Source organism: Dipteris shenzhenensis, chromosome 15 (assembly GCF_047967505.1).
Source record: "Dipteris shenzhenensis isolate YYH24624 ecotype China chromosome 15, Dip_SZ_1.0, whole genome shotgun sequence".
Classification (NCBI taxonomy): Eukaryota; Viridiplantae; Streptophyta; class Polypodiopsida; order Gleicheniales; family Dipteridaceae; genus Dipteris; species Dipteris shenzhenensis.
The window spans coordinates 47,566,888-47,589,443 of NC_141610.1; the positions used below are offsets into that span (position 1 = coordinate 47,566,888).

The 22,556-nt window shown below is 44.9% G+C and overlaps 1 protein-coding gene and 1 pseudogene across 1 annotated transcript in view; one reads left to right on the forward strand and one right to left on the reverse strand.

Moving 5' to 3' along the window:
• Window positions 1-1,424: 1,424 nt before the first annotated feature.
• Window positions 1,425-22,556, reverse strand: part of CJD1 (Chloroplast J-like domain 1) — a 111,013-nt gene continuing 89,881 nt past the window's right edge. The window contains exons 7-10 of the mRNA XM_087386264.1: window positions 21,178-21,303; window positions 2,666-2,758; window positions 2,223-2,294; window positions 1,425-1,949 (exon numbers count right to left, since the gene is read on the reverse strand). Coding sequence (XP_087242390.1) covers window positions 1,887-1,949; window positions 2,223-2,294; window positions 2,666-2,758; window positions 21,178-21,303 — 354 coding nt within the window. The 3' untranslated portion in view covers window positions 1,425-1,886. The remainder of the gene's footprint in view (window positions 1,950-2,222; window positions 2,295-2,665; window positions 2,759-21,177; window positions 21,304-22,556) is intronic.
• On the forward strand, window positions 15,777-17,955 carry LOC147893912 (uncharacterized; annotated as a pseudogene).

The following is a 22,556-nucleotide window of genomic DNA, read 5'->3' on the forward strand; positions in this document are numbered from 1 at the left end:
ATGATTGAAGTTTCATCTTTTCATTGTGTGGACTCGCTATTAGGCACTTCGGACTTCATGGATAGACCGCAATTGTAAAGCCTTTAGTGATCCCAATTTTTCTTTGTTTGCTTTCTTTAGGTGTTCTTTGCAGCAATCTTTGTTTGATTGCTTGCTAACTCGCCAAATAGATCAAGATGTATATTTGGCTTATACTGATATCTTCAGTTGATGTATTTTCTAGCATCTCTTTTTTGAGGTGACTATTCTTGTAATATAATCAATCAAAGCTTTCATTATTTAAAAAAAAGGGCATGTGTGTGTGATATATCTTGACATCTTCTCTTGATGTACTTAACCACATCCTGCTTTGTGATTGTGACTTTGTAATATAAAAGAAAAATCTTTTCACCCAAAAAGATATGTATGTGTGTGTGTGTGTGAGAGAGAGAGAGAGAGAGTTGGATACGCTACTCGACACTTTGGACTCTATGGATGAACAAAAATCATAGAGTCTTTGGTGATCCTACTTTTCCATCTTTCGTTTTTTTCAAATGATCTCTACAACAATCGTTTTATGATTGCTTTCATACTCATTTGATTGATCACGATGTATATATGGCTTATACTGAGATTTTCAGTTGAGTAGTAGTTACTCCGCTTTTGGAGTACCTATGAATGTAATTATTTCACAGCAATAAAATATTTCTTCTCACACAAAAAAAAGTGTGTGTGTGTGTGTGTGTGTGTGAGAGAGAGAGAGAGAGAGAGAGAATCTTTTGGCCTTGAGCCATCAAGACAATAGCATCGTGGTAATGAAGCCCATGTGTTGCAAATGGGTCATAGCTTCCGTTCTCCTCAGCCATCCTTCAGCATACATTGAAAGGTTCACCCAATCCATGGAAAATTTGGATATCTTCAATCCCATACTTGTGTGCAGGTGGTTATTTGTCTGAAGGTCAAAGAATCTCTCTCTCTCTCTCTCTCTCTCTCTCTCTCTCTCTCTCAAAATAAAGAAGAGTGTAACACCCGATGATGGTGGTTTTAGACTGGAGGAAGCTGAAGACCTTAATATTTTAGAGCTTTCTCCAACTAAAGGCTGCTGGAAGAACCTTGGGACATTCCTTTGATCCCGACAGCTCAGATTCCATAAGGCACGTAGTTGTTGTTCCATTGTCAGAGCCTTGGGTAATCCATCCGGACCTGGATTCAATTCTATAGTAGGCTGCAATGTATGAGCTATTATGATTGTCACCTCCCGTTGGTGACAGAGCTGTACAGTAACACACATGCACCCTACTGTGTGGACCCCTCAAAGGTCTAATCACTGGCAAAATGGAAAAAATACTACAGAATAATATAGTCTGTTAGTGTGGTTCCAATTCAATCATTGGATACTGCGGAGAAGCAACCAAGGCATGTGCATTCATCAAGTCCATGTCGTATTTATGACGTAACCAAAAACACATGCAAGTATTAAATTAGTCGAGTTCTCCGACATCTCTGATATTCACATAAACCAACCTTACACTTTTGAAGATTTGAAGAGCCTCAGCAGCCTTTTGTTTACAAGTTAACTTCTTACACACACTTTTGGACCCCATTCAAATTCATTTATGCAAGAATGAAATATTCGAATGTTTTCTGTCGTGTAAACAATAAAGCCTCAACTGATTCGGAAGGTCAAAACCAAATCATGGCTTTCTCAATCAAATCTCACAATATTCTTCCTCAGCTCAGCTACAAGCCAGTCCAGAACTGCAGAATAGTCTCTCCGAAACAGCTGCGCAGCAAGTAACTCTGCATGCCGCTTTCATCAATATGGAAACTCGCCTAGCTACAAGAAAACTTTTGGTAGTGGTAAATCTTGCCTCTGATCCAATCCCTCCGTTGTGGCAGGATAAACCCTATCGATAATATGATCCCATTAAGAACAGCAACACTGAAGACACAACAGTTATAACGAGTTCCTGCAGGCACATAGAAGAACACAGCAATTTTTACTTAAATCAGTGCTACTCACAACTAAAAATGCTGCCATAGTGCAGAATGTATTCAGCCTTGCAGCAGGTTCCCTTGAACACACGGGTATCACCCAACTGAATATGACAAACTTGACTATGTGAGCTGTTTAAGCCACATGATACATAGATTTTGTCTCCTCAAGCTTGTTCCTTAAAACAAAAACGTAAAATAAAAAGAAATAAAAATGTCAGGCAAGTGTACATTTGGAAGGCACTCACTTGGCTATTTATAAGGATTCGAGGGATCAGGAAACCTAAAAATTCAATTGCATTCAGAGCTCCAGTATATGCCTGCACAGTACAGCCATTCATGCCCAGATATCAGAAACAGACATACAACACCTCGACACACATGCCTGTGAAAATAATGGATATATACAACAATGAACCACACACCCCCAAAAGATACTGCACCATCTTGGTTTCAAAATACTGTGTCCACAAGTTCTTAAATAGGCTGATGATGAGGCTTCAATGTGTTCGGAACCAATCTCAGGACTTCTTGTTAAATTTAAGTATATGCCAAGAGCATAATGGACATGACACAAGCCTTGCCTTTCAAAATTCATCAGCTCAGACTGTCAAGCTTCATGATTGTTGAGACTTTAACAGTTACACAAATGCTAAGAAATAAATCTATTTGGCTGTAGGCGGCGGCTTACCAATGAAGCAACACCAACACAGCTGAATACCAGGCCCAGTGTTCGTAACAAACGTTTCCCACTTTTGTTTCTTTTTCCTGGGTTCTCTTCATCCTGGAACAAATGATATTCATTTCTTAAAAAAGTATGAAACTGCCTCTGTAAGGTGGGAAAGTCCAATCCACTTGAAACAACTCTTTTATAAAAACACCATCAGGTTTGCATTGTGGAACATTTAAAGAACCAAACTAAGTTAACTGATGCAAGGTCTCCAACTAAATACTTCTACAAACTTCAGCTCCAAGAATAGTACAGAGAATAAAATAAACAGTTTCAGGGTTATATCATGGAAAGCATAACTCTCTCCCCCCCCCTCTCTCTCTCTCTCTTTATCTTGATCTCAAACTCGATTTGACAGTGCCCCAACCCCATACAAGACGACACACCCACCTCATCCACATACTACCAGTACAGCTTTGATCATTCCCTTTCCCATGCAGTACGGATCACCATGGACCAGCTCAGGACCTCATCCCACAGATCCCAGGTTGAGGCAAAATGCAAAATTGCAGCCACACAACACCACAGGCTATGTAGATACTATCAGATCCAGGAGAGCTCTCTTCACCCATGGAACACAAATATGGAAGAGCCATTGATAACTCTAACCAAAGATACGCAAAACCCTACATACATGACTTTTGCCAACTCAGAGCACACTTGTGAGATCCACCATGGGATCTGGCCCCAAGCACCATGAGCTCATAGACGACTTCTTCACAAAAGATGGTCATTGGGTGGCATCATGACCGTGACCTTGATTTCCAAACATGCCACGTCAACAAGCCTCAAGCCCCACTAGCACTTGCCTCATTCGGGATACCATCATTACCACATCGTGATGTCACGCCGCCTCATGCCACCCACATCCACAGAGGAGTCAACCATGCCAAAAATAGATTTTGAATTTGTTCCAACAATAGTGAAACTCTCAATGGAGCTACTAATCGAGCATCCACACCCATACAAAAGCCAAAAACTGTATCCTACATAGTCATATAAAAAAGTAGTCATCTACAACATCACCATCATCAGCAAAGTGAACTGTCATCATAATGCAAAGTGAAATGTGCTCCAAGGTCAATGTGGTCCCCTCCCTCATCAAGAGCAAGGGAGGGATCGATAGCATGAAATCAGATATGGAATGCTGCCAGTTCCCTGTGGATGAAATCCTGTACTATCTCTTGGTCACGGCTCTACGCCTAACAAGGGCGACAATCACCCCTGCCGGTCCACTTTGAACATGGAGGGAATATCATGAAGTGTGATTTGTGCATCAACTCTCTGCCTGCACTGCCATGTCACTGGTGTCTGGGTCCCGATCACGCCTAGTGTAGGGGGGTTGGGGGGGGGGGGGTCTATATGGTCCAGCTGGAAGAACTCCATGATCATGCTCTGAGAAGAGTCCACCAGGGTATGCTCCTCCTGTCTCTAAGATTGGAGTAGGCGCTCACGATGCCTAACTAGCTCATAAATGAATGCGGCCAGGCACCTTTGATCTAGAAAAGAGAGAAATCGGAATAACAGCCCGGAGCTATCTAAATAGGCTATAACAATGTCCTTTGATCTCATAGTAAACAAGGCGTCTGAAGATGAAATGCTTCTCCGACTCAACCTCCTGTAGGTTGCACAAAGTGCATATACGCCTCTCCCTCGGTATACCCTCTCCCCGACCACTCTCAATGCGGAGTCTATGTGAAGAGACCCAACAAAACCGTCCCATGGAGATCCTTCGTGAATGGGGCAAGTGAATCCGTGTATACCCTTGTGGGTCAATAAATCCCTCATCCAAGATATGTAGGCAATGCTCTTGCTGAGCTTCATTGGGAGCTCATTCGGTTCCAACCATGTCCGGAATGTGTGTAGCTGTAGAAGATCCTCACGTATGACCTAGTTGACCTCATGATACCGGCGTGGGGAAAATGGCGCATCAATACTGTATTGGAAGGGAGGAAGTCTATCCATATGTAACCCTAGTCGCTCAAACCATCTCACTGTGCACACAAACCAGCATTTCTAGTCCCCTACCTCCAATAACGCCATGGAGGAGGAAAATGCTAACCACGCTAATCTGTTGTGTCCAAAGGTGTGATCTCTGTATGCCCTGACTCGATAGAAGTAGGTAATGACCTGAAATGTTGCATCGAATTGCAGTGGTGAAGATCCAAACTCAGCCTGAATGATCTGGTGTTGATGGCTTACGGTGAATCACCCATGATAGCATAAGAACCTGTAGCCGCTTCATACGAGCACACTCAGTATCAGACAAGTCCGGCCCCCAACAAGGGCACTACTAATAACTCCAAGAAAGTAAAATAACTCCAAGGGTGAGGAGCAATTCCATCTACATCATGTGTCATCTGTTAGTCATGAATAGCCTAAGCTCCTTCGGGGGTGTGAGGAGAGTGGCTTTAGGAGCCCTAGTGTCTCTAATCGAGATTTGTTTCTGGGGTCCTTGGCTCCTCGATGAGGGAGATACACCTATGGACGACATGTGGCAGCTTAGCGTTGGAATACAATAATAATGGTACCACAAATAGGGAGGGTGTGTGCAAGGCCTATGTTATGTCTCCTAATGTCTTAAACTGAAGGTCACATCTTGACGTCTCCAGTCACATCTTCTCTTGTGAAGAAGTTAGTAATTCAAGCTATTTGAGGACTGTGTCCTATGGGTGGCCTCATGATTGTGGATCTAAATAGGGTGACCTCATGTATCGGTAATTCTAGCGCATCTAACCAAGATAGTCAATGAATTTGTTCATTTCCTCATAGCTGTGAGTGAAAAGATAGTGATATCTTCCCCGTATCTTATAATATACAGCATCTCACATCAAGACACACTCCTTTGTCTCTATCCCTTGTGTATCATAGAAAGTGCACACTCTCATGTCTCTACAATGTTGTGTGGCTGCAGTTTTGCATTTGGCCTTGATTTGCGGTCTATGGGATGCGAACCTGAGCTAGACCATGTATTGTGTGGGATATTATGGATTGCGTGGAGGCAATGCAGGAGAAAAAACGAAGCAAGGGAGCAAAACCGAGATGTATACTATGAATGCAGCAACACACAAGTGCAAGAGAGTACAACTGAAGTGATGGGACATCACTATGAAGGCTAGGCCTAAAGGCCTAGCCAGGTCAACCAATGGAGCAAATTTCTTATAAGGAGGGCCATCATCGATATTGAAGATTCATTACCTTGGTTTTACCTAGGCTGGCGACCTTCATATCGGTACTCTCATAAAAAGTTAGAAGAGCTATCAAATGCATTTGAAGTCCCTCCGTTGTGTCCACCATGTCACTACTACAGAGCAAGATGGATATGAGAGTTTGGGTTAGGGTCGACCTACAGCCACCCCATGTGTCCACAAAAGAAGCTAGCTCAACAATGTACATGCCGAAGAGAATATGAGATAAAGAGCACTTGTATTTCATCCCAATGTGTGTGGCTCACCTCATACCAATGTATTTCATCCCAACGTGTGTATTTCCTCTAATTTCATAGTCCCTATGTGTTGCGCACTCTGCCTCTAACTCTCTCATGCAAAGCCATGACCGCCCAACTAACGTAATGTGCAGTCGACCATAAATCTTGTCCAACAAGTGGTCAACCATAATAATCTGACAATTGCTTGCATCCATGGGGTTTTTGAATGGATATGATAGTGTTTGTAGAAAACATTTGTATAAGGTTTCATTGAAGAGCTTGGCGAGGATTGTAGCAAGGACTCTCAACCAATGGGTCATGAGGTTCTACTTGATGGTCCTTTTTATCCTTAGCCTTTGTTTTCTACAATTTCGATAGGGCCCACCAAATACAAAGATCAGGGAGACCACACGCAACAAGCTAGCTAATGGGAAGGCTCCAAGCACACAAGGGCTAGTGGCAGAAATGCTAACATTTGGAGGAGGAAAGACAAAGAAAATGCTTATCAAGCTTATGAATATGGCTCTAGCGGATGGGTTCCCCTCAAAATGGCAGTTTAGTAGGATTGTACTGATGATCCACAAAGGGGGGTGATAGCAATTTGGCAAAGAATTATTGGACCAACATGGTGAGCAACCTAATGGAAAAGCTATATGGCACTATCTTGGAGCCAAAAATCAGTAAATGGGCTCAGGATAGGGAGTTAGGGCACCATCCCAAGCACGGTTTCTCCCAAACACTCGACAGTTGATCATTTGGCTGCCATAAGGGCTGCAACAAAAGAAGCGAAGCATAAGAAAGAAGCTATCTATTGTTGCTTTCTAGATTTCAAGAAAGCCTTTGATACAGTTCCACATAAGAAGCTATGGGAAAGACTAGAAAAGCTTCAAGTCCTCAACAACTCAGAGAGACTACATACCGACTTTATGATAAAGTTCTAGCAGAGTTAGCACAACCACTAGAGATGGTTCCTGCTCCAAGGGGAAAGCTATAACATAGGGGTTAAGTAGTAACATAGGGGTTAAGCAAGGCTAGCGCTCTCATCAACTCTTTTTGGCCTCTTTATCGATGACTTGGAAGAGTGGATGAGAATACACAGCGAGAATGTTCAGATAGCAAAACATGCTCTGCTAATGCTTATCTATGCAGATGATCTGGTATTCTTTGCAAAGACCAAGGACAACTTGCAAGCACACTTGGATGCACTGAGGGAGTTCTGCAGACACTCCGGAATGCAGGTCAATATAGATAAGACAAAAGTAATAGTGATTGGGACTCCTAATAAATAGGTTGATGTCACCTTTGAAGGAGAGCCCCTGGAAACAATGAACACATACAAATATTTAGGACTGGAATTCACAGACAACTACAAATGGAATGCATGGGTAGAGAGGAGGATTTTGGGAGGATTGAAATCTTTATATAGCTTCCAAAATAAATGTAGGAAGGCACACCTATGGAATTTGGAAATGAGAAAGTTTATATAACTATGTTTGTGCAAATAGTAATCCTTTATGGATGCCTAGCTCAAGCACATGGACTCTCTAGGATCTACAAGGAAAGAAAAGAAACTTTACATAAACGTTTCCTAATAGGGGAGTCGGGGGTTAAGGCATAGACACCATATACTATCCTACTGGCTGAAACATGTATGATAGCTCTAGAAGGGGAAGCATTATTTCAATTCATGGCATAACTTCAACAAAGTTGAGAAGATGTACGCCACTAGGATACCACAAAAGGCGATGGAAGCCATGCAAATCACGGGTTGGCACAGAGAGGAAATGAAGTGGATGGAATCATGGGGTATAACAGCAACTGATATACCAGAAGTTGCATGTGAAATTAGGCAGATAGTGACAACAAAAATGCTACAAAAACCATGACAAAACTTGGGGCCAAAAATGTAGTTCCACCAACAGGAAATTAACTCAATGGACAGCTATGGAATGTAGAAATACCTCACGGAAGACATATCATTATTTAAAAGGCGTTCCTTGATTGGTTTTGGTGACTGGGGTAGAGCCATTTCTCTTTCTTGTAGTTCTTTTTTGATGATTATAGCCAATAAGTGTGGAATTTTACATTTTTGGCCTAAAGAACCATCTAGTTTCTTTGTAAAGAAGATGACTAAGTGCTGGACCTAGTCTTGTTTTAGCTTCTTACTCAACAAAACAAATATGCAGAGTGGAAGGGATTGATTCTTGCCACACTTAACCCCCAGGATTGTGGATGGGAATTGTGCTGCTTCCTTGAGGCGATGGTCAAGGATTGTGCGAAGCAATATGCCATCTCTATGGATCAGTGTGCCCTTGGTGAAGAGAGAATATACTTCGATATGCCCTATGGAGGTACTCGTAAGATGTAGAGCGCCTACGCACACATCAAAGAAGGTTATGGAGCAAAAAAACTAATAAGGTACTTGAAAGAGGTATTGGGACACCGTAACAAGGTCTTGGGACTAGCACACAAGCTAGCCCAACAAGTACTCACTACCTAGCAAGTTTGTTGATAGCGATCGCCAATGCCATAGATCCTGAAGGGTCTCATTAATACAATTATATCATATCATCTAGATGACTAGGAGAGAGTAGAGCAGACACATGGTATGCACGGATATCCACATGGCTTACCAGGAACGGTATCCAAATGGACAAGCTCCCTCTTTTCAGGTGAGCCTGAATGCACCCCCTGAGTCGATCATGCAAGATGAGATCAACTGTATCATACGGTTAGATCTCCTTCATCTTCATATGTCTCAGACGTGGGGACCAGGGAGGGAGGGGGAGGCACGCCAAGTCCCAGTTCTACCGGGACCACTTCCTAAGAGTATCGAAGGAGAGTTTCATGATCAAACCCTAGCATGTTGAGGACAGAGGAGTCTCACGTGCACTAAGGATTGCCATTGGACACATGCACATTTCATCCCATGAGTTGAGGATTGAGACGAGAAGAGCAAGGAGAGCAGCAGGCATAGCCAGAGAGCAGCGGATATGTATACTTTGCACACTAGGAGTGACTGAGACAGAGGAGTGTAGGCCATCTTCTCCCGATTGTATTGATGCCCTCTGGGCCCTAGTATGTGCCATGTAGCTTTAGTTATTGGCACTTAGGTCACCTAGTACTTTTAGTGTCTTATGACACCTAGTATTAGTGGTACCACTAGGACACTAGGTCCTAGGGTTCTCTTTTATAGCACTTTGTACTTTCATTTTCATTCTACTAGTTGATGTGATGGCTTCCATTTTTTGCTCCACTCTTGTGCATCCTTTTGCTTCGATGAGCCTACAGTGGTATCAGAGCACTTCCTTCTCGGACCTGCTCCCTACTCCTAGCTTCCTGCTTCCAGCTCCAACTCCTCCACTTCAGCTCCATCATCAAGCTCAGCTACCTAACGTCCCGCACAGCTCCGACGCAACCCCCTGGCCTGTTGTCCGTATGATTCCGTACAGCACGTCAACTGCCCCCTCCCCAAAAAAAATCATGTTCGTATGATTCCGTACGGCCGTCCGTGCAATTTTTTGGTGACATTTCGGGCTTTTGCATTCGGGCTACGATTATGCTGGTAGATTGCAGATTTGCAGACAATTTGGGGCTTTCCTGAATTTGCCCCTTTTTTGGCTCAGTTTTGCTCTACAAATTGGGGCTTTTGGGTCTATTGCAGGCAGATTGCACAAAACTTTGAGATTTGCAGCGAATTTGGCAAGAAATTGCAAGCCATTTGATCACATTTGCAAATTACAGCTTATTTTGGGGCTTTTTCAGATTTGGACAGCTAGTCCTATTTTTTGCAGTTGCAAGCCTTGAGGCCATCTTTTGCGTCACTTTGTTAGTGTTTTTTGACTTGTCCCCATTTGCAATGGCTGGCAACAATCATGATTTATTTGGCATTCTTCGTGAAGATGATAAGTTGGATGGCACCAACTATCCGATGTGGTCTTACCACTTCTTGCAGATAGTTGTTTCATTCCTTAGCTAATGCACCTCGAGGAGGGACTGTCACATGTGCTAATAATGCTTCCTATGCTGTAAAAGGAATTGGAGATGTGCAGCTCATATCCATTTCAAGCCATCCTATCACTTTGACAAATGTTCTTTTTGTGCTTGGAATTTAAGTCAACTTGATTACAATTTCAGCAATTGCCACTTCAAGTTTCAAAGTGATATTTGATGGATACAGATGCTTAGTATATGATCTTCGTGATGACAATGCCATAGTTCTCACTGGCACTTTGCAAAAGGGGCTTTATCACCTTGATCATCACTCAGCTGCACTTTCTATTGAAGCATTTGCTATTTCAGATTCACAGCTTGCTGAAACTCATCTTTGGCATGACAGAATGGGTCATCTCAATTTCTCACTGGCACTTTGCAAAAGGGGCTTTATCACCTTGATCATCACTCAGCTGCACTTTCTATTGAAGCATTTGCTATTTCAGATTCACAGCTTGCTGAAACTCATCTTTGGCATGAGAGAATGGGTCATCTCAATTATAGAGCTCTTGCCAAGTTACATTCACAGGGCATGGCAAATGATGTACCTCAAACTCACACAGTTTCCAAACATGTGTGTAAGGGTTATCTTTTGGGTAAGATGCATCAGTTTCCTTTTCAAAAGAATTGTCCAAAATTCTCACAAAGAAAATTGCAGCTAGTGCATAGTGATGTATGTGACCCAATGAGGTTAACTGCCATTGGGGGGTACAAATAATTGTCGATTCTTTGTCATTCCCAAACTTCGGAGTTTCTACTCCACAAGTTTCTCAACGTCATTGGATGTTAGCCTTATTGGACTTTGACTTTTCATTCTTTGCTTTGCACTTTTCCCTTTTGGTTTTCTTCTCCGTTTTCTTCTTTTTCTTTCACTTGTTTTTCTTGTTTTCATCATCTGAATCACTATCGGAATTATCGTCAATTGAATCGAAATCTACCTTTCTATGTCGTCCATACTGATATTTTGCTCAGGCTATTGAGCTCTGTAGAGTTATCAGTTTATCAGCTTATCAGTTTAGCAGGTATAAATTTAGCAGTCTTAGCAATCAGCAAGGGCCTTAGTGCACCCTTTGCTCCAGCCCACTGTGGCTTGTATGAGATCATACTTTTCGTGTACGTTGTACCTTGTCCCATAGGCCCGTGAGGTCTTCCAAGGACGTTAATACATCTCTCTCTCTCTCTCTCTCTCTCTCTCTCTCACCGAGTTCAGAGATCCAGGTGACCACGTCCCCCTCCACCACCACAGCATGAGACCACCAAACAGACGCAGATCAAGACATTTTTACCGCTCATAGGCGTGCCATCACGGTGCCAGGGTTCGGATTCTGATCCCCAGCCCCAATCTCAGCCTACCTCAGATAGCACGTGATATATCTTACACTTGATTTTGCTTGAGCTACTAGGCTATTGAGCTCCTTTAAATTTATTTTCTGCATAGTACTCAGCAAGGGCCTCAGTGCGCCCTTTGCTCCAGCCCTTTGTGGTTTCTATGAGTTTTTTCCCTTTTTAGTGTGTTTTGCACATTGTCCCATAGGCCCACGAGGCTTTTTGCGGGCATTAATCTCTCTCTCTCTCTCTCTCTCTCTCTCTCTCTCTCTCTCTGTGGATTGCCATTGGCCAATTCCGTGTTTCATCGCATCGACTCCGTATCGAGAGTGGATGAGCACAGGGGATCCCAAAGAGAGTCGTATCTGCACACTATGTGATCAGCATGAGGTCGATTCACAGAAGCACTTCGTCTTCCATTCCATTCTACTATGAGATTCATGGAGAATACCACTGGGTCTTCAAAGACAGCTTCGGGCCCCTTTCCAGACTTCTCTCATACCCAGACCAGAGGTGCCTCGCTGCTTTCATTTATGAGGTCGTCCAACATAGAGAGTGTCTCATCAGATCACAGAGACAGGGATGGGAGGCCTTATCAAACCCATCTCAGAGTGTGATCACGGAGTTCTTCCAGCCACAGCACACTATCCCCCTGATCAGAGATAGCAAGCGAGACAGAGAACGCGAGATCGAGATGCAACACACTCAACAAAGGACATATACATATATCACGCTCGCTGACATCTCATCTATGTTTAGACCTGGGATACAGTCGACCGGGGTTACTGTGGCGCTAGTCAGGCGTAGAGCTGCTACCAAGAGATCACCACGACCGACTACACTTCCAGACAGTAGACAACGATCTATCACGGGTTTTTTGCCTGCACAACCTACTCCGTCACCGGGCCTACTTTGACATTTCATGCCACGTGTGTGAGGTATAGATTTGATTATGGTGACAATGATGATCATGACATTGACTATGTCCTACATAGTTCTCTAGCATGGGTTAGGATGCTCATTTAGTAGCTCCACCCTTTTGCTCATTATATCAGGTTTTCTATCAATCTCATAGACCCATCGGTCCTTAGTAGACTTTAATATACTCTCTCTTTCTATATGTGTGTGTGTGTGTGTGTGTGTGTGTGTGTGTGTGTCTGTGTGGGGGGGGGACCAATGAGATGAAGCCACATAATGAACTCAAGATGGTAGTGTGGAACTGTAATGGCACACTCTGGTCTGACCCAAGAGGATTCTCGGAGACATACACTGGGAGAGACATGATCTTTTACACCGAGACACATGAGAGCCCAGCGAGAGGACTGCCCACTGTGGCAGGATATACATGGGAGTCAGCCCACCGGAAGGAAATCAAGGGAAACAGTGGAGTGCATGGCTCCGGAGGAGGGGCCATCCTCTTCAGATCACATTTGAGACACCTCATTTCAGTGGTTCGGAGAGAGGAAAACGCGCGACATATGTGGGTCTGTGTCCAGACACCTAATGCCCAACCAATCTACATGGTAGTGTGCTACTTTCCACCAGACACATCACCTTATGCACACGCAGTCACTACGAAGGGACACAGCCCATATGAGACGATACATGATGATCTCATTGAGTCCTCCAAACTAGGAGACAACCTCCTTCTTGGTGACTTCAATGCATGCACAGGTGACAGGCAAGTGGGCCTACTTGCCTTCTCGTCAAACTCTGTCATAGTACCAGAACTAGACTCTGCAAAGCTTTAGACAGTGAGACACTCAGCAGATGCATCACACGTGACGGGATACGTCCGACATCTAGTTGACCTAGGGGCTATCTATGACCTGATCATATATAATGGCCTACAGAGATGGCCATTATCTGGTGGGTTCACTTGTTTCCCACATGGCGGAGGTACTAGTACAGTGGATTACATACTCGGTCCCCTATCCTTCACCTCACGGGTACACGACTTCGTTGTGCCTCATCCCCCGCTAGGTGCTGACCACTCATACCTATCCTTCAGTATCTCCACCACTACGCCACTCACATGGAGAGCCCCCCCCACTCCCACTTGTGTACAGGTCCACTTTGACCAGACCCTTGACCCTGTTTACGTGAGCCATTTGGCACAGGAGCTCCCAGGTTTACTACTTGGGGACGAGGTAGACCTCACCCATGCATCAAACACCCTTGCCACAGTGGTCATGGACGCAGCTATCAGATCTTTCCCTACGACTCGGGCCTGGGCGCATTTCAATGGGAAAGATGCCTCAAAACCCCTGGTATGATGATGAGTGCAGAGAGATGAGAGCTCACCTCACACGTGAGCAAGCCCTTGGCCACTTGACACAACCTGAGGCACAAAGGATCTCACAAAGCGGCGGACTCTCCTCACCCATAGGATGGACGAGGTGATTAGTTCATTCAGAGGAGGGGATCCTATCATTGGATGGGGGTTCCTATTGGAGAGGAAGCCGTCTATCCCCATCACAGCCCCGGCTGTTTGGCACACATATACATGCTCTCTCTATGATGTTCTGACGCAGGCACCACCTGATATGTCTGCTATGCCCAGAGCCGCCATTTGTCACTTGTTCACTGCACAGAATGTGCAGGCAGCACTCCGTCGGCTACATAAACGGAGAGCACAGGATCATGAGGGGCTAGGGACGGAGCATTTCGCACACGGGCATGAGGTTTTGGCCCCAATCCTAGCACAGATGTTCAACCGCGCCATATGCCACGGCTTTCCACCCTCTTGGAGCACTACCACCATCGTCCCAATACACAAGGCAGGTGACCCCATGGACACTAGTAATTATCGCACTCTCATGATTGGCCACACTCTGGCCAAGATCTATGGATCTGTGCTAGAGAGAGAGAGATCAACAATCACACAGAGGCACATGGGCAGCGTGCCCAAGGACCGGAAGGATTTCGGAGACAGCATTCCACCCTGGACCACATCTTCACACTAAGGGCTATCATTGAGGAGGCGAGGTCGAGGCATCAGAAAGCCTATGCCTGCTTTGTAGACTTTCGGAAGGCTTTCGATATTGTCGCATGATCCCGCATGATGAGCAAACTCTAGGAGATGCAGATCCCAGAGGTTCTAATTTGGGGGGTGATGAGCCTATATGAGTCGATCAGAGGATGAACTCGCACCCCAGGACGCCTATCAGGCTGGGTGGAGAGCATGATTTGGGTGAAACAGGGATGCCCACTCTCACCGACTCTCTTCAGCCTCTACATTGATGAGATCACATCCTTCATAGACCGCCTGGGAGGCGAGGGGTCACCACTGGCTGATTTGTTGGTACCGATACTACTATATGCGGATGACATAGTCCTCTTGTCGTCCTTAGGAGAGGGTTTACAGAGACATCTGGAGGCCCTCGAGGAGTTCTGCACAGAGAGAGATCTAACAATTAACCTTGGGAAGACCAAGGTTATGATCTTCAACACCTCATACCCAATGCTCCATCGACATAGCTTCACTTACCGAGGTCAACCAATAGAGATTGTGCAGTCCTACCACAGTTACGCTGAAACGCGTTTCAGAGCCTAGCCACGCCTGAAACGCCGTTTCAGAGACGAGGCGCGTTTCAGCAACCTGAAACGCCGCGTTTCAGACAACAGATGCTGCCAGGTCTCCAACGTCCTGCGAGATGCGCCGCCAGCCCCGTTTTCTGCCTTTCTGCCTCCGATTTTTGCCTCCTTCCACTCCTTCAACCTCATAGTTCATACTCTCTCCAGAGTCCATCCATCCTCAAGGTTTAGGGGCCCTCCTTCAGCCCCATTCACTCCTTTCCTCTCCTTTCTCTCTTGCAGCCTGCTTCAGCCCTCCATCATCATCTTCTCCCCTCCAGCCCTCCTTCAGCCCTCCTTCAGCCCCCTCTTTCAGCCCTCTCTTTCAGCCTTCTGTTCCCTCCTCTTTCAGGCCCCACTTTCAAGTTTCAGGCTTCAGCCCTCTCTTTCAAGTTTCAACCCTTGGCTCTCTTTGCAGTTTCAGCCCCCCTTTCAAGCAACAAGCTTCCAAAGTTCCATGGCTTCAAGACACCCTACCCCTGAGTCTCATTTGGAGGTAGAATTCACCCAATCAGATTTTTGGTGGTGTCAAGTCGATCTCCTGGGTGGCTACGACTCCAAGAAAGGAGGCACTCGCAAGTTCATGTGCAAGCGTTGTGGATTGAAAAGAGGTGGGATTCCTGATAGGGTGAAGGCCCATCTTCTTGGCATCAAGGGAGAGGGGATTACAATATGCACTGAAATATCCGAGGAAGAGAAAGCAAGGTTGGCACGAGAGGTCGAGGCTAGGACTATTGCATCCACTGGTGGAGGAGCTACTTCAGGTGCTCATATGGCTACTGCAAAAAGGAGTCCTCTTCCCTCTGCTGCTGCTACTACAATTTCATCTTCTGGGAGTGCACATGTTCTTGGAGCTACAGGTTCTACTCCTATTGCATCTCCTTCACCTCTCCCACCTACACGAAGGCAAAGCACTCTTTATACTGCATGGCATCCACAAAGGAAGGCACAGGTAGATGCAGCCGTGGCCCGTTTCTTTTACTCGAATGGGATTAGTTTCAATGTGGCACGGTCTGCTTATTTCAAGGAGATGGTGACTGAAATTACAGCCTTTGGGCCCACATACACCCCTTCCAGTTTTGATGCATTGAGGGGAAAGCTTCTAGAGGATGAGGTGAAGGCAGTTAACGAGGCCATTCAGCCTGTTAAGGAGAAATGGCATAAGTATGGGGTCACTTTGGTAGCAGATGGCTGGAGTGATGTACGTAGTCGATCACTAGAGGGTATTTTGGCATATTGCAGAGGATCTTCTTTGTACATACACTCCATAGAGTGCGGAGTACAACAAAAAACAGCAAATGTTTTGATGCAGATGTGGGCAGATGCAGTGGAGTATGTGGGCCCGTCTAATGTTGTGCAGTTGGTTTCAGATGGTGAAAATACCAATAGGGCTGCAGGTGCATTATTGGAACAAAGGTACCCCATATTCAATGGAGTTCTTGTGTTGCCCATTGTTTGAATAATTTGTTGAAAGACATTGGCAAATTACCTTGGGTAGAAATTATAATTGATAATGCAAGAGAGATAGTTGGGTTCATTACACGCCATCATTTTTCTCTCTCTTTGTATCGCACCTATGCAAGGAAGGAGCTTTTGAAGTATGCAGAGACAAGGTTTGCATACAATTATGTGATGCTTCGCAGACTCATTGAAATGAGACCTGCTCTTAAGCAGGTTGTGGCAAGCCCACAGTGGGATGCATGGCCCACTTCAAAGCAGGCTCTTGGGATATTGGTGTACGATTTGTGCATAGGCAGCGATGACTTTTGGGCTGATGCATCACACTTGTATGACTTGTGTAAGCCGATTGTCTTGTTGCTAAAAAAGGTTGATGGAGACATGCCTTTTATTGGCAAGGTATATGAGGGGATGGATCGCATGATAGAAAATATCAGAGTGTTAGAGAAAGATCCCCACAGGTTGAAAGAGCTGGAGGAGTTGGCTGTGACTAGGTGGAATCAGTACTACTCTCCCATTCATGCGGTTGCATTTGTGTTGGACCCAGAGTTTCAACACAAGGCAACTGCACAACAAAGTGATGCAGAGGTGGTCCGTGGTTGGAACCTCACTCTTCAGAAGATGGTGCAAATGCCAGAGGCTCGCCGGACAGTGAAGGACCAGCTCGCCAATTACCGCAATAAGGAGGGCATATTTGGATGGCCAGATGCCCAGCATGACAGGTAATCCTAACTCATTTAAATTCTTAAATTTTACTATTTAATGATTCATAATTTTCAGATTTCATGAGCTTTGCCATATATCTGAATTTTATGATCTTTCAAATTTCAGATTTCGAGTTGGGTCTGTTACATGGTGGGAGGATTATGGAGCTGATTCCCCACAGCTGCAAGCGCTTGCCATTCGGATTCTCAGCCAGGGTTGTAGCTCCTCCTCTTGTGAGCGCATGTGGAGCAGCTTTGCCCACATCCATACAAAGAAGAGGAACCGTCTCAAAGCACACAAGGCGAACGATCTTGTCTTTGTTAATGCAAACTTGCGTTTGCTTAACGGGATGAGACAAGAGTACACTCATGACAAGTTCATTGGTTTTCATAAGCCTGATGACACCCTCACTGATGATGATGAGGAGGGGGAGGATGATGACGACGACGACGACGACGATGAGGAGATGGCAGTGGAGGAGGAGGAGGAGGAGGAGGACTCTTGAGCAGCTGAGCTATCTAGATTCGAAAATCTACATTATGGATTTTGATCATATCATCAGTGATGTAGCGGTTGGCCTTAAGGCTTAGAGCCTAGGCTTTTGGGAATCTGAATTTTGTACTTTTGACTCTTGAGTCTTGAGTCTTGACTCTTGACAATGAGACATAATAATATATGAATCATATATTATATTGCCTTTGGCATTTTGTAACTTGTCAATCTTCAGCTTTTCTCATTGATTCAGATTTGTCATTTATATTTGTAATATGTATTATGTATTGCTCACTGCTAAGTTAACTTCTAAGCTCCAAGTTCTAAGTTATAATTTGTAACTTGTTCTAACTTCTAACTTCTAAGTTCTAACTTCTAAGTGACATTGTGCCATGTGGTAAGTATTATGCACTATATTTTAACTTTTAAGTTACAGGTAGGCTGTAGGCTGTAGCATTCTAAATGTGTGTGTTCTCATCTCCAAACTCCCTTTTCTAAACCTCCCTTGCTGACGTGGCGTTTCCCCGTTTCAGCCCTCCCAGAAATCCCGAAACGTTTCCGTTTCCGTTTCCGTTCCCCGTTTCCCCGTTTCCGTTTCCCCTAACTATGAGTCCTACACATACTTGGGTACAATTTTCACTGGGCCAGCTTTCACGATGATCCATGCAGCTTGAGCGCGCCTCACACGAGGATATGGTGCTCTAGCCCGACTACAGTGACAGTGTTTCCAGGCGCACTTCTAGGACCCACCAACGAAGTGCTGGCTTTTCGACCAACTGCCATGTATGTAACACCGTTCTGGGGGTGTCTACCTCATGAGGGGCTACCGAGACTGGCATTGGAATCCTCTATCCGACTAGCAGAGAGTGGGTTTGATACAGCATGGTATGCACGCGTCTTTGCTTGGTTCGCCAGTCATGGCATTCAAATGGACAAGCTCCCTCCTTTTCAGCATAGGATGGATCACCCCCTGAGCTGATTCTGCGAGATGAGATTAACCGCATCATATTGTTAGACCTCCTCCAGCTTCACACACTTCGGACTTAGGGAGGGGGGACCATGAGTTCCCCACCAAGACCCAACTCTACTATGACCATTTCTTGAGAGTATCGGAGGATGGCCTCATCATCAAACCCTAGTATCTTGAGCACATAGGAGTCTCACATGCACTGAGGAATGCCATTGGAGAGATTCGAGTCTCCTTTCATCAGCTGAGGATTGAGGCAAGGAGAGCAGTAGGCATACCCAGAGAGCAGCAAACTTGTATGCTATGCACGATGGGTCATGTCGAGACCGAGGAGCACTTTCTTTGTATGTGTCCCGCCTGCTACGAGATTCGAGGCTGCTACCATTGCCTTTTTTAGGAGGGACATGGGTTTGGCCCACTCTCATGACTGATCCACTTCCAAGATCAGATCTGTATTGGGCTCTACTTGATCAAGATGTGGACACAAAGAGACACTACTACGACGGATCAGAGAGCAGCAGGATGCGACCACCACATCACAGGACACTGAGGTGGACCGAGCGCAGAGGCAGGTCACCGACTTCTATGCATTTAAGTCAGCTCCAGGGCACTCAGGAGTAGAGGAGAAGCTAGCTAACATGAGAGATAGATGGGTTAGTAGAGGGAGTCGACACGACACCACTATTGGACGAGGGTCATGGGAGTCTCACATGCGACATGAGACCAGAGCACACAATTGAGGTTCGACCTATCTCAACACTTCTAAGAGGCGACCGACAGAGACGCCGCATTACACTTGACATAGCCCATTGGATCTAGAGATGAGGACACCACGCCCCCCACCATAGCGCCAGACAGCTCGACAGATGCAGATACATGAGCTCTTTGTGTCACACCAGAGAGCTATCACGGAGCCTGGATACATGGACCCAAATCATGTTCTTGGAGCACTAGCCCTGAGCGCCTGACATGCCTCACTCATGTTACACACTATTTGGCTTTTCTGGCCTGACTTGATATGATGTACTACATTAGTATTTTAGTTTATGTGTTTTCTAGTACTGAGCGAGGACCTTAGCGAGCCCTTCACTCCAGCCGACTGTGGCTTGTATGAGTTTATTTTGTACCCGCACTTTGTCCCATAGGCCCGCGACGCCTCCCGCGGACGTTAATACATCTCTCTCTCTCTCTCTCTCTCTCTCTCTCTCTCTCTCTCTCTCTCGCTCGCTCACAGGTGTCATGTTTACTATGAGATCCGAGGGTGTTTCTACTGCCTCTTCAGAGATAGTTATGGGGTTTTGGCCCGTTTCCTCTCCTACCCAGACCAGCGGTGTTTGGCTGGTTTCATTCATGAGGTGCTTAGACACTGTGAGAGGATACTCTGAGCACGAGACGGAAGCAGACTTCTTCCTCGACTGATACCTCTCAGAGCTCTATCACAGAGTTCTTTCAGCCAGATCACATAGACCCCCACGAGACGAGACCTCGACATGACCGTGACAAGACGCCTGTGATCCGACAGCTCAGACAGAGGGTTGACACACAGCTCATACTTGGGAACATCCCCTCCTTGTTTAGGGTCAGAGCCCGACCAACGGGGGTCACAGTAGCCTTGGTTAGACGCAAACCTACGACCAAGAGACGTACCAAGACTGCACCCTTGAGGAGCCGACAACGCTCTATTGCTAACCTCATGCCTCCACTGCCTCATCCATCCTGAAGTCTTGCTACTGATGATTATGATGATGATGATTATGGTGACGTTGATGATGATGATGATGATGCTGAGATTGATACATAGTCGACTATCGACATGACTATGTTGTATTATGTTGTACCTAGGGCTTAGTACTACCATTTTGCATTTTTTGCCTTCTACATTGGTGTGGATGCTCATTTAGTAGCTCAACTACCATAGCTCATTGTATCAGGTTTTTCACACTCTCATAGACCCATCAGTCTTCCGAAGGCTTTAATGAACTCTCTGTGTGTGTGTGTGTGTGTGTGTGTGTGTGAAGTGTTTGGACAGGGTTTTGATTTATTTTTTGTATGGGTGCGCTATTGGACACTATGGACTTTATGGATGGACAGAAATCATAGAGTCTTTGGTGATCCACTTTTTTCATCTTTTCTTTTTTTCAAACGATCTCTGCAACAATCTTTTTATGATTGTCTTCAGACTCGTTTGATTGATCAGGATGTATATACAGCTTATGCTGAGATCTTCAGTTGAGTAGTAGTTACTTCGTCTTTTTTGAAGTAACTATGAATGTAATTTTTCTACATCAATAAAAGATTTCTTCCCACAAAAAAAAAAAAAAAAAAAGTGTGTGTGTGTGTGTGTCCGCGCGCGCGCACGCGTGAGCACACATGCATGCACAAGTGTGCGAGAATTGAAAAGATTGGGGGGGTGGGGAGGAGATGCTGGGAATATATCTAGAGACAAGTACTCCATGCCAATTTTGATGTCTCGCTTGAAACAAAAGCGTATAACAACTAGCAACCAAAGCTTTGAAGAGGAAAAAATACGCTTGATACTGAAGGCTCAGGTGGTTCAAAGGCTTTCAGCTTGTCGAATATACGCCAGATGAAGCCAAATATTAGAAACTGCAAAGGCTTCCAATCAGCTGATTGTGCATATATAATCCAAGCTCCCTGTAAAGAGAGTGAGCCAAAAAGTAAATCAGGAACTCTTGGCTTTTTGTTAAAATGCCAGCAGAGAAATAGAAAATACAAATAAAACACAAATCAGTACCGCATGTGCAACTCAAAAAAGTGATTAGTATCTTGAGAGGAATACACTTTACAGTAGAAAATGAGCACCCACTCCTGGCCTTGTTAATCAAAAACTGCAATGTGAGATAGTAGAGGAAGAGGTGGATAAAATAGTCGGATGTTACTTTATCAATATATGCATAGACAAGCAAAGCGTTGTCTAAAAGCGAGCCAAAAAGAAGCCTTTTTGTTTGTGTTTTCATGGAGTAGACTTCTATTACATATGAAAGAAACAGCCAAGAACGCAGAAATACATCATACAGAGCATGAACATCGAGTATGTTTGCAGCAAGAAATGATGCCAGAGTTTCCTTTCTGAAGCGAGAGCTCTCATATGCATATGGATGAAGGAGATTCCATGAATTCACACCTCACAAAGCTTCAGGAATTGAGGGAGCAACTGCTAAATATTGATGAAGTCATTCCGGATTCAGAGATGATTACCCATCTTGGTTTCCACACCTCGCTGAATTTATCATTGAGGGGGGGAAGCAATCCTCTCTCCTTTCATGAGTTGGTAGGACTTTTGTTGCAGGAGGAGCAGACACGAAGAAAAATGGCAACCCAAGCTGGCGAGCATGCCATGCTTTCCAAGTTTAAGCCCAAGGGAAAAGGGCATCAAAAGCAACATGCCAATCAGCCCGCACATCAGCATAAAGCTGATGGCACAGATTTCAAAATTTCAGATGTTCTCTATGTGCCAGGCATAAAGAAGAATTTGCTTTCAGTGTCCTCTCTTGATAGAGAAGGATTTCAGCTTGTATTCGATGATGCTATGTGCAGTCAAAGACAAAGAGAATGACTATGCTTTGATGTTGTCTGGCACTTTGTATCGGGGTATTTTCCAGCTTGATTTATATGAAAAAAGATCCAATCTTGCATTACCAATGAGCACTCCCACTGCTGCTGTGATGCAGAATGCGGAGTTATGGCATGCCAAGTATGGGCACATGTCTTACGTATATACACTGTTAACGCCTAACTTTCTCTGTAAATCACGGGCATAGGCACACACACTTTCCTCCCAGCAAACTCATCAGAGTCTAAAAATTTACGTGAAAGCTCCTGCTTGCAAAGTTCCACCGAGCCCCAATTCCCTAGATGGATCTAGTATGCCACATGTCTTCATTCCA